Source organism: Bos grunniens, chromosome 13 (assembly GCF_055505025.1).
Source record: "Bos grunniens cultivar Pamir isolate PY7600 chromosome 13, Bosgru_T2T1.0, whole genome shotgun sequence".
Taxonomy (NCBI): domain Eukaryota; kingdom Metazoa; phylum Chordata; class Mammalia; order Artiodactyla; family Bovidae; genus Bos; species Bos grunniens.
Window position 1 is genome coordinate 12,473,061 of NC_141177.1, and position 13,223 is coordinate 12,486,283.

General features: G+C 42.6%; 1 protein-coding gene across 31 annotated transcripts in view; it reads left to right on the forward strand.

The window, feature by feature from the left end:
- Nucleotides 1-13,223, forward strand: part of PTPRT (protein tyrosine phosphatase receptor type T) — a 1,155,226-nt gene that overhangs the window by 728,871 nt on the left and 413,132 nt on the right. For all 31 annotated transcript variants that reach the window (XM_086331749.1, XM_086331754.1, XM_086331755.1 and 28 more), the window contains one exon: nucleotides 2,529-2,825. In XM_086331749.1, coding sequence (XP_086187875.1) covers nucleotides 2,529-2,825 — 297 coding nt within the window. The remainder of the gene's footprint in view (nucleotides 1-2,528; nucleotides 2,826-13,223) is intronic.

Consider the following 13,223-nt stretch of genomic DNA (forward strand, 5'->3'; position numbering starts at 1 on the left):
GCGACCCCATGAACCGCAGCACGCCAGGCCTCCCTGTCCATCACCAACTCCCGGAGTTCACTCAGACTCACGTCCATCAAGTCAGTGATGCCATCCAGCCATCTCATCCTCTGTCATCCCTTCTCCTCTTGCCCCCAATCCCTCCCAGCATCAGAGTCTTTTCCAACAAGTCAACTCTTCACATGAAGTGGCCAAAGTACTGGAGTTTCAGCTTTAGCATCATTCCTTCCAGAGAAATCCCAGGGCTGATCTCCTTCAGAATGGACTGGGTGGATCTCCTTGCAGTCCAAGGGACTCTCAAGAGTCTTCTCCACACCACAGTTCAAAGGCATCAATTCTTCAGCGCTCAGCCTTCTTCACAGTCCAACTCTCACATCCATCCATGACTACAGGAAAAACCATAGCCTTGGGTAGACGGACCTTTGTTGGCAAAGTAATGTCTCTGCTTTTGAATATGCTATCTAGGTTGGTCATAACTTTCCTTCCAAGGAGTAAGCGTCTTTTAATTTCATGGCTGCAGTCACCATCTGCAGTGATTTTGGAGCCCAGAAAAATAAAGTCTGACACTGTTTCCACTGTTTCCCCATCTATTTCCCATGAAGTGATGAGACCAGATGCCATGATCTTCGTTTTCTGAATGTTGAGCTTTAAGCCAACTTTTTCACTCTCCACTTTCACTTTCATCAAGAGGCTTTTGAGTTCCTCTTCACTTTCTGCCATAAGGGTGGTGTCATCTGCATATCTGAGATTATTGGTACTTCTCCCGGCAATCTGATTCCAGCTTGTGCTTCTTCCAGTCCAGCGTTTCTCATGATGTACTCTGCATATAAGTTAAATAAACAGGGTGACAATATACAGCCTTGACGAACTCCTTTTCCTATTTGGAACCAGTCTGTTGTTCCATGTCCAGTTCTAACTGTTGCTTCCTGACCTGCATACAAATTTCTCAAGAGGCAGATCAGGTGGTCTGGTATTCCCATTTCTTTCAGAATTTTCCAATGTTTCTTGTGATCCACACAGTCAAAGGCTTTGGCATAGTCAATAAAGCAAAAATAGATGTTTTTCTGGAACTCTCTTGCTTTTTCCATGATCCAGCGGATGTTGGCAATTTGATGTCTGGTTCCTCTGCCTTTTCGAAAACCAGCTTGAACATCAGGAAGTTCAGGGTTCACATATTGCTGAAGCCTGGCTTGGAGAATTTTGAGCATTACTTTACTAGCGTGTGAGATGAGGGCAATTGTGCGGTAGTTTGAGCATTCTTTGGCATTGCCTTTCTTTTGGATTGGAATGAAAACTGACCTTTTCCAGTCCTGTGGCCACTGCTGAGTTTTCCAAATTTGCTGGCATACTGAGTGCAGCACTTTCACAGCATCATCTTTCAGGATTTGGAATAGCTCAACTGGAATTCCATCACTTCCACTAGCTTTGTTCGTAGTGATGCTTTCTAAGGCCCACTTGACTTCACATTCCAGGATGTCTGGCTCTAGGTCAGTGATCACACCATCGTGATTATCTGGGTCATGAAGATCTTTTTTGTACAGTTCTTCTGTGTATTCTTGCCATCTCTTCTTAATATCTTATGCTTCTGTTAGGTCCATACCATTTCTGTCCTTTATCGAGCCCATCTTTGCATGAAATGTTCCTTTGGTATCTCTGATTTTCTTGAAGAGATCCCTAGTCTTTCCCATTCTATTGTTTTCCTCTATTTCTTTGCATTGATCGCTGAAGAAGGCTTTCTTATCTCTTCTTGCTATTCTTTGGAACTCTGCATTCAGATGTTTCTATCTTTCCTTTTCTCCTTTGCTTTTTGATTTATAATTTTGTCCAAATCTGTGCGTAGGAGTTGGACCGTTGCATCAGATCTGTTTTTAGAATGACATCCCTGGAGAGGCCTGTTTGGTGGAGAATGGAGAGGAGAGAAGGAAGGGTTGAAGTCTGTTGTGGGAGGCTCCAAAAGGATCCGTTGTGTTTTCAGTGAAAGGAAAGGAGATTCCAAGGCGTTGTCCACTGGTCACAGTGACAGCCTGGGTGCTGTGTGTTGTGGATGCAGCTCAGTGTGCTTTCTCTGCACTCGAGTGCAGTGAACTAAAAGGAGGGGGCTGATTTCTCAAGGGGAAGGGTGTGGCCAGATGATATGTAAAGAGATAGGTCAGAACTGCAGCTTCCTTCTCAATTAGTATTTTCCCAAAGCATTGTGTGTGCTGTTGGTGGTACCCACGATGGTCTTCAGTGGTACCCTGATGAACCTCAACAATTTTAACAACTTTCCATTTTTTTCAAATGGTTAGTATTCATTTATGACAAGTGATTCAGGCTTTCCCTTTAAATAGGTTTTCTTTTAGATGCTTGTGTTTAAATAATAGGTTTATTTTACAGAAAAATACTAATTAAATTATATTCTAAGTGGTGAAATCAGGAAGGCAGTGGCTGAATTGGTGAGAGCTGTGTTCCCCTGTTTTAGCGGAGCCCCCACCCCACCTTCCCAATGGCCTGCTCAGAGTCCCGTGTCTTGCGTTTGTGTCTTGCAGACCCGGTGCACGGCCCACAGAACGTGGAGATCGTGGACATCCGAGCCCGGCAGCTGACCCTGCAGTGGGAGCCCTTCGGCTACGCGGTAACCCGCTGCCACAGCTACAACCTCACGGTGCAGTACCAGTACGTGTTCAACCAGCAACAGTATGAGGCCGAGGAGCTCATCCAGACCTCCTCCCACTACACCCTGCGGGGACTGCGTCCCTTCATGACCATCAGGCTGCGGCTGCTGCTGTCCAACCCCGAAGGCAGGATGGAGAGCGAGGAGCTGGTGGTGCAGACGGAGGAGGACGGTGAGTCAGGGAGTGGCTGTGCTCCCTCAGGAACTGGGAGGGCTGGACCAGCTCAGGCGGCCACGCCTAGCAGTTGCAAGGGTTTATTTTTTCCCAGCATCTTTCATCTCTCTGTCAGTTTATCAGCATCTTCTCTAAGCTCTTCAGTAACACAGCATGCAGGCTGTACAGTACACAACTCCAGGGGGCCCTGTGCCCCTAGACAGTGACACCTCTGCCACAGACACACGCTCATCCACATCCCTGCTCTCACTTTATGCCACCTGCTGTGCCAGCATTTAACCACACTGATGCCTCTCAAAAGAGAAGACGTGTATCAATCGTACTGTTGAGACATGTTGAGTTTGGAGTCAGATGGCTCTGGATTCTCTTAAAAATTAGCATCAGAAAATACATATAAAAAGCTTGGCACACACACTGAATGCACCCAGAGCCACACATTCACCTGGGTGTCCTACAGGCGTCTCAAAAAAGTATCCAAAATTGAACTCATTTCCTCCTCTATACTGACTTCTCTCCCTCTGTTCAGGTATACTTCCTAGAACACAGGGAGACCCGAGTGATGGTCCCTGGTGGGATCAAGACCCATATCCTCAGCTGCAAAGCCCCACAAGCATATAGAGGAAAGCACTCCAACCTCTTTTAACCTTGTCCCTCAATCCCTCCATCTTATCCTAGACCTGGAAGTTTTATCACATCTGCCTTTGTAACAAGCCCTCCCCAATCCCGTTTAAAATCATCCTTGCAGCCACTCTCTTTGCAGCCCCTCCAGACTGCTTTTGGGTAGCACGGTGGTGGGGACTCAGCCTCTGTCACCTCGTTCTGCCATCTTCCTGTCTTGCACAGAACCTCAGTCTCCTATGGGTACAGCTCTCACCCGGGTCAGCTTCTCCAGATCTTAGTGCCCTGCTTCCTGGGAGCCTATTCCCGTCCAGCCTCCGACACAGGGTCAGGCGTCTCATCTTGGCTTCATTCTGTGGCCCTGGATTTGGCTTCTGATGAAGCTGCCAGAACTTTCTCTAGATTTGACTCCATTGTATCAAAGATAAATAGCTCCTTCTCCAGCACATAGACTAATACACTGTCTGAAAAGTCAGCCTCTGGAACCAAATATGCCTGGAGAAAGTTGTTTAACCTCTCAGCACCTGGGTTCCTTATCTGTAAAAATGGCGATAAATTGGGAATTCTCTGGTGATCCACTGGTTAGGACTCTGTGCTTCCGCTGCTGGGGGCCCAGATTTGATCCCTGGTCAGGGAACTAAGACCCCCCAGCCATGTGGTTACTTTTTAAAAAAGGAGATAATCATAGCACCTAACTTCCAGGTTGTGCTCATAGAAAGGATGGCATGTATAGAAACTAGAATCATGTCCATCCGACTCTAAAGTTTTCATTAAATGTAGCTACTACAGTTGCACTAAATCCAAAAAAAAAAAAATCTTGACAAAGAATCCTTTAGCACAATCAACCCAAAAACCACCCACCCATCTCTTTAGAACTGTAGATGTCCACTGTCATAGCTATAGAAAACATGACATCTATATCCAAGGAGTGGCAACATGGCAGAATTTCACGTTAACTTAAAAATAATCAAATAAACAATCCACCTTCGTATTTCCAATAACATTAAACCTGATTTTATATAATAAGGAGATACAGAGTTGGGGCAAGTAGGGTGGTTTGGTGGCTTACTTGCTAAGTTCTGTCTGACTCTTGTGACTCCATGGACTGTAGCCCACCGAGCTCCTCTGTGCATGAGATTTCCCAGGCAAGAATACTGGAGTGGGTAGCCATTTCCTTCTCCAAGGGATCTTCCCAACCCAGATATCAAACACGGGTCTCCAGCATTGCAGGCGGTCTCTTTACTGACTGAGCCACCAGGGAAACCCAGGGTGGTTTAGTGACAAGAGTTCACGGGGGAACCTGGTTGTTAGACAAGGGGGAGCCAGTGTTGGGAACCAGCATGAAAATTCAGGATGCTGAAGATGAACAGGAGGGTTTAACCCAGGAAGAGCTCAGGGCATTTCTTGCCAAGATGCTCTACCTGCTTTGGGCCACTTTTTGAGGATTACCTACATGTGCGACTATACATCACAAGTCCCATATTTAAGGCATGCCCCAACCTCTCCGTTTCTTCTTCTCATCACCAATGGAAAACAAAACAACAACAACAAAAAAACAATCACAAGGTCTTTATCAAAACAAATTGAGAACAGCAATGCTTTGAAATTAAATTTTAATCAAACACCATTAATGTTTGAGAGAGCAGAGGTGCTCCATCTCTGCTCTCTCGAGCTGTGTGGGCATCATCACAGTAAAAGCACCAACATTCAGGACACCAGGCCTCTGGCTTGCAGCTCTCCTGAGGCCCCACCTCACAGACCATGGAGACTACAGGAAGGCCTCAGAAGAGTACTGGACCCTGTGCATGCTGGACTTAGGTTCCATTTCTCCTGAAGAGGGGAGAGGCACCATCTCTGTTTGCTGGGGGCTCATTGACATCGAGGTTGAGCTGCAGATGGAGCTCAGCTCTAGTCCATTAACTGAAACCCCCTTCAGGGAACCAGGGAAGCATCTTGCGGGTTGAGCTGGCTGGAGTCAAGGTGCTTTCATCTGTGCTACAAAATTGTCTTCTGGGAAATGTGTGGAATTTGTAATTCTGTCACCCCACTGCCTTTGTGAGGGTGTGAAGTAACCCACCACTGGTGAGAACAGCTTGTGGCCACTGAGCCCCTGTGTTTCATCTGTGAAGGGGTTGTTAATAGGAGGCTAAACAGGTTCTTTATTTTTTCCCTTTTTCTTCACAAATGTCTCAGACAAAAACCACAACTCAGCTTGCTGGGTGGTTACTTCTCTGCCTTCAATCAAACCACAGCCAAGACTGTGAAATGGAATCTCTGAGATTCTGACAAAGGAAAACCAAATAGATGATGGCCTCATTTTGGTTACCCCTTATTGAGACCTACAGTGGGCTAGACACACATGTTATATACTATAATTCAACTTGATTTTACTTTGAAATGTTTCAAAACCATGGGAAAATTGGAAGAAGAGGATAAGCAAGATCTGTAAACCCTTCACGAGACTTAACACTAGTGAACACCTTGCTATCTACTTTTTCATATGCATATATGATACCTGTGTATGATATAGGGCTTTCCTGACAGCTCAGTTGGTAAAGAATCTGCCTGCAATACAGGAGACCCTGGTTCAATTCCTGGGTCGGGAAGATCCGCTGGAAAAAGGATAGGCTACCCACTCCAGTATTCTTGGGCTTCCCTCGTGGCTCAGCTGATAAAGAATCTGCCTGCAATGCATGAGACCTGGGTTTGATACCTGGGTTGGTAAGATCCCCTGGAGAAGGGAAAGGCTACCCACTCCAGTACTCTGCCTGGAGAACTCCATGGACTATATAGTCCATGGGGTCACGAAGAGCTGGACACAACTGAGTGACTTTAACTTTCACTTTCACGCGTGTGATATATTTCATATGGAAATAACATATATAAATATACATATATTTTTAACTATTTGAAAGTAAATGGCAGAAGTCATGATACCTCACCCCTAAATTCTTTAGCATCCATGACAGTTAATGATAAGGACTTGCTCCTCCATACCCGCAATACCATAGAATATCTAAGAAATTTTGCAGTAATAATCAAATAGACAATCTGCATTCATATTTCCAGTAACATTAAACCTGATTTTATGTGACAAACCAGAATATGAGACATGTTTGGATAAAATGCTCTATGAGTTGGTGACGTAGGTTTCTGTCTGTAGCATGTTACGAGGTACATGACGTCAGGGACCCCCTCTACTGGTGATGCTGAGTTGGTCCCTTAGATAAGGTGGGGACCACCCAGTCTCTTCACAGTAAATGTGGCATCTTTTCTCTTTGTAAATTAGCTCACCTGTGCAGTGGTAGTTTGAGATCTTTGAGTATCTCTAGTCCCCAAGAACTTAAAAAAAATTTTTTTTATGAACTATGGTAGATTTATAATGTTAATTTCTTGTGTACAGCAAGCTGACTCAGTTATGCATTTATATATTTTCCATATTCTTTTTCATTACGGTTTGTCAGAGGATACTGAACATAGTCCCCTGTGCTCTACAGCAGGACCTGATGTTCATCCATCCTGCGTGTAACAGTTCACACCTGCTAATCCCGAGCTCGCAGGCCTTCTCTTCCCTCCCCCTCTCCCCCTGGGCAACCACGGGTCTGTGCTCTGAATCTGTGAGTCTCTTTCTGTTTTGTAGACAAATTCATTTGCGCCATATTTTAGATTTCACCCGTAAGGGATACCATGTGATACCATATCTTTCTGACTTACTTTGCTTAGTACGATAGTATCTTTTGCTCCAAGTGGCATTATTTTTTTTCTTTTTATGGCTGAGTGATATTCAATTGTGTATGCATACACACACACACACATACATATGCACAACATACCACGTTTCTTCATCCACTCATCTGTGGATGAACGTGTAGTTTGCCTGTATGTCTTGACTGTTGTAAATGGTGCTGCTGTGAACCTTGGGGTGCGTGTATCTTTTCGGATTAGCGTTTTGTCCAGATATATACCCGGAGTGGGATTGCTGGATCATATGGCAACTCTTATTTTTAGTTTTCTGTGGAACCTTCATACTGTTCTCCATAGGGGCTGCACCAATTTACGTTCCTGCCAGCAGGGAAGGTGAGTTCCCTTTTCTCCACACACTCTCCAGCATTTGTTATTTGTAGGCTTTTTAATGATGACCATCTGACTTGAGTGAGGTGGTACCTCACTGCAGTTTTGATTTGTCTTTCTCTGATAATTAGGGATGTTGAACACCTTTCATGTGCCTATTGGCCACTTGTATCTCTTCTCTAGAGAAGCGTCTGTTTAGGTCTTCTGCCCATTTTTCAGCTGGGCTGTTTGTGTTTTTGTCATTAAGTTGTATAAGCTGTTTGTATATTTTGGAAATTAAGCCCCTGCTGGTTACACTGTTTGCAAATATTTTCTCCCATTATGTAGGACAGGAGCCTGGGGCACTGCAGTGCATGGGGTTGCAAAGAATAAAACCATAAGTAAATAAAAAATGCTTAGTGATTGAGCATGCATGTAGTTAGTCTTTTGTTTTATTAATGGTTTTATTTGCTTTGCAAAAAGTTGTAAGTTTGATTAGGTGCCATTTGTTTTTGTTTTTATTTCTTTTGCCTTGGGAGATGAACCTAAGGAAACATTGGTATGATTTATGTCAGAGAATTTTTGCCTTCAGTCTCGTCTAGGAATTTTATGGTGTCATAGCTTATGTTTAAGTCTTTAAGCCGTTTTGAATTTTTCATTGTGTATGGTGTGAGGGCGTGTTCTAACTTCATTGACTTGCATGCAGCTGTCCAACTTTCCCAGCACTACTTGATGAAGAGACTGTCTTTTTTCCATATAGTCTTGCCTCCCTTGCTGACGATTAACTGCCCATAGGCGTGTGGGTTTCTTTCTGGGTTCTCTATTCTGTTTCATTGGTCTGTACGTCTGTTTTTGTGCCACTACCATGCCGTTTTGTTTGTGTTAACTTTGTGGTGTGTCTGAAGTCTGGGAATGTTATGCTTCCTGCTTTGTTCTTTTTCCTCAGGATTGCTGTGCCAGTCCTGGGTCTTCCCAAGAATTTTTGACCCAAAGATTTTAGCACTCCCTGATAATCTTCACCTGAATCAGCTATTACTGGTATTTGCAAAAGGATGTTTTTAAATCTAGCATTCCCTCTACATGTATTGTTTTGCATTCTTCTTTATAGAACAGCTTTCTCTCCTCATCCCCATCCCCATTTTTACTTTCCCTGTTGACACATGGGTCTTTTTATTCTTTAACTCAATGTATTAAAATCCATCACTGTTATTATTCTTTTCAGTGCTCAAACTGTCTCATATATGGCTTGTGAGAGTCCCTTCTAATTGGCTGCTAGGTCCTTTTGACATGGTCTCAGTCTTCCTTGCTCCCGGTGTAACAGAACATTCCAGACTACCCTTATAATGTCTCTGCCCCAGACCTGGAGTCAACCACTTATTCAAGGATTTCTGGTGTTATTGAGTGGAGATTGAATATTTTGGCACTAAAAGATGCATCTTATGTGTGCTCAATGAGCTATTATTGCCTCTACGCTCTTCAAGAAGGTAGAGCTGGGGAATATAATTTATCTGTTTTAAATAATATTATTGTTGTTCAGTCACTAAGTCATGTCTGACTTTTTGTGACCCTATGGACTGTAGCTCGCCAACCCGTCTGTCCTCCATTATTTCCTAGAGTTTGCTCAAATGCACAGCCATTGAGCATCACCAGCTATGATGCTGATGCTGTCTAACTGTCTCAGCCTCTGCCACCCACTTCTCCTTTTGCCTTCAGTCTTTCCCAGAGTGTTTTCCAATGAGTCAGTTCTTCATATCAGATGGCCAAAGTTTTGGTGCTTAAGCTTCAGCAACATTCCTTCCAATGAATATTGAGGTCTGATTTCCTTTTCCATTGACTGGTTTGATCTCCTTTCATTCCAAGGGACTCTCAAGAGTCTTCTCCAGCACCACAATTCAAAAGCATCAATTCTTTGGCTCTCCGCTTTCATTATGGTCCCTCTCATATCCCTATATGAATGCTGTGAAAGCCATAGCTTTGACTATACAGACCTTTGTCAGCAGTCATGTTCAGTTCAGTTGCTCAGTCGTGTCCAACTCTTTGTGACCCTGCAGCATGCCAGGCCTCCCTGTCCATCACCAACTCCCAGAGTCCACCCAAACCCATGTCCATCAAGTCGGTGATGCCATCCAACCATCTCATCCTCTGTTGTCCCCTTCTCCTCCTGCCCTTAATCCTTCCCAGCATCAGGGTCTTTTCAAATGAGTCAGCTCTTCACATCAGGTGGCCAAAGTATTGGAGTTTCAGCTTCAACATCAGACCTTCCAATGAACACCAAGGACTGATCTCCTTTAGGATGGACTGGTTGGATCTCCTTGCAGTCCAAGTGACTCTCAAGAGTCTTCTCCAACACCACAGTTCAAAAGCATCAATTCTTCTGCGCTCAGCTTTCTTTATAGTCCAACTCTCACATTCGTACATGACTATTGGAAAAACCATAGCCTTGACTAGACAGAAGGACCTTTGTTAGCAAAGTAATGTCTCTACTTTTTAAATTGCTATCTAGGTTGGTCATAACTTTTCTTCCAAGGAGTAAGTGTCTTTTAATTTCATGGCTGCAGTCACCATCTGCAGTGATTTTGGAGCCCAGAAAAATAAAGTCTGACACTGTTTCCACTGTTTCCCCGTCTATTTCCCATGAAGTGATGGAACCAGATGCCATGATCTTCGTCTTCTGAATGTTGAGCTTTAAGCCAACTTTTTCACTCTCCTCTTTCACTTTCATCAAGTGGCTCTTTAGTTCCTCTTCACTTTCTGCCATAAGGGTGGTGTCATCTGCATATCTGAAGTTATTGCTATTTCTCCCGGCAATCTTGATTCCAGCTTGTGCTTCCTCCAGCCCAGCGTTTCTCATGATGTACTCTGCATATAAGTTAAATAAACAGGGTGACAATATACAGCCTTGACGTACTCCTTTTCCTATTTGGAACCAGTCTGTTGTTCCATGTCCAGCTCTAACTGTTACTTCCTGATCTGTATACAGGTTTCTCAAGAGGCAGATCAGGTGGTCTGGTATTCCCATCTCTTGAAGAATTTCCCACAGTTTCTTGTGATCCACACAGTCAAAGGCTTTGGCATAGTCAATAAAGCAGAAATAGATGTTTTTCTGGAACTCTCTTGCTTTTTCCATGATCCAGCGGATGTTGGCAATTTGATCTCTGGTTCCTCTGCCTTTTCAAAAACCAGCTTGAACATCTGGAAGTTCACAGTTCACGTATTGCTGAAGCCTGGCTTGGAGAATTTTGAGCATTACTTTACTAGCGTGTGAGATGAGTGCAATTGTACGGTAGTTTGAGCATTCTTTGGCATTGCCTTTCTTTGGGATTGGAATGAAAACTGACCTTTTCCAGTCCTGTGGCCACTGCTGAGTTTTCCAAATTTGCTGACATATTGAGTGCAGCACTTTCACAGCATCATCTTTTAGAATTTGAAATAGCTCAACTGGAATTCCATCACCTCCACTAGCTTTGTTCATAGTGATGCTTTCTAAGGCCCACCTGACTTCACATTCCAGGATGTCCAGCTCTAGGTAAGTGGGAGTGATCACACCTTCATGATTATCTGTGTCTTGAAGATCTTTTTTGTACAGTTCTTCTGTGTATTCTTGCCATCTCTTCTTAATATCTTCTGTTTCTGTTAGGTCCATACCATTTCTGTCCTTTATCAAGCCCATCTTTGCATGAAATGTTCCCTTGGTATCTCTGATTTTCTTGAAGAGATGTCTAGTCTTTCCCATTCTATTGTTTTCCTCTGTTTCTTTGCATTGATTGATGAGGAAGGCTTTCTTATCTCTCCTTGCTGTTCTTTGGAACTCTGCATTCAAATGGGTATATCTTTCCTTTTTTCCTTTGCTTTTTGCTTCTCTTCTTTTCACAGCTATTTGTAAGGCCTCCTCAGACAGCCATTTTGCTTTTTTGCATTTCTTTTTCTTGGGAATGGTCTTGCTCCCTGTCTCCAGTACAGTGTCATGAACCTCCATCCATAGTTCATCAGGCACTCTGTCTATCAGATCTAGTCCCTTATATCTATTTTTCACTTCCACTGTATAATCATAAGGGATTTGATTTAGGTCATACCTGAATGGTCTAGTGGTTTTCCCCACTTTCTTCAATTTCAGCTTGAATTTGGCAATAAGGAATTCATGATCTGAGCCATAGTCCATTCCTGGTCTTGTTTTTGCTGTCTGTATAGAGTTTCTCCACCTTTAGCATGGAGAAGCTCTATACAGTCAGCAAAAATCATGAACTCACACTAATTCAAATCCAGCACCTCAGAATTCTTCTCAGTCCATACATATCTACCTCCACCCACAGTGAGAACCCCAGTTCCCAAGCTTCACTTTTTTTTTTTTTTTTGCTTCATAATATAATACATACAGAGTAGTTTCAGAGTTATAATACCAGTCGTCCTAACAAACAGGAAAGCTACTAAATTAGGTTAAAGATTTTCTTTTTAGATTTTCTCTCTTTGAGCAGTCAAGAAGCCATGTCCAAAGGTTCATTCTTTTCTCTGGATGGTTATATTATCAATTTAATACCCAATTATGTTCATTTATTTCAGTTTTAATTTTGTCTTCTCCTCATCCTCTTTGCTTTAATATCATTGTTTTTAATATCAAAAGTTTCTTTGTTTGAAACTCAGAACTCTATAGAAAGGTATACTCAGAGAAGTATTGCCAGCATCTCTCTTTCACACTGTTCCTATCCATACCAGAAATGGAATCACTTGTAAAATATTTATTTCAAATATATCTTTCTTAAATATAGTTCATTTTGCAAAGCAGTGAAAATGATTTTTCTCTTATTTTTATATAAAAGATAACATATTAAGTATACTCTGCATCTTATGTTTTTGTTCATTTAATATGCCGTGGAAGTCAGTCTGTGTTGGTCTGTACAGATTTGTATCATTCTTTTATAGCTGTGTGAGGCTTCATTGTGTGAAAATAGCATGAGAATTCAAGCAGGGTCCTCTGGTTGTTCCCATTATTTCCTATGATAAATAGTATTGTAGCCGCTACTGTGCATATTGTGGTGTTGTGGAGCTATATTTTCATGAGAAATTCCTTAAAGTGGGATTGCTGGGGTCAGTAAGTAAATGTATATGCATTTTTGTTAGATGATGACAGATACCTCTCCATAAAAGTTCTATCATTTTACATGTTCATCAGCCATGTCAGTTCAGTTCAGTCGCTCAGTTGTGTCCTATTCTTTGCTACCCCACGGACCGCAGCATGCCAGGCTTCCCTGTCCATCACCAACTCCCAGAGCATGCTCAAACTCATGTCCATCGAGTTGGTGATGCCATCCAACCATTGCCATCGGCAATGTAGATTCATTTAATCTTAACATCAAACATGAAAAAGCAAGCAGTATCATTTTTGTTATTTTACAGTAAGGAATTTAGACTCCCATATAATTTATTGCAGTATAAAAATCTAGTTGACTATAATTAGTAATATATAGGATATAATACATTAATATAATTGATATGTGCTTAATCACATATGGTACATATATTATTTCATTTGAGACATGTACTTTCATTGTAGAGAAGACAGACATATTTCAGGAATGAGTGCCTGTATTTTCTGTGCATTTCCAACAAGATTAATTATCTGGTTTCTCAAGTGACAGGAAGCTAGAAGAAGGCTGCATACTGCTAGGGATAGGTGTTTGGACCGTAACAAGATGCAGTACATAAAATCTGGAAAAGAGGAAAGTAAGAAGA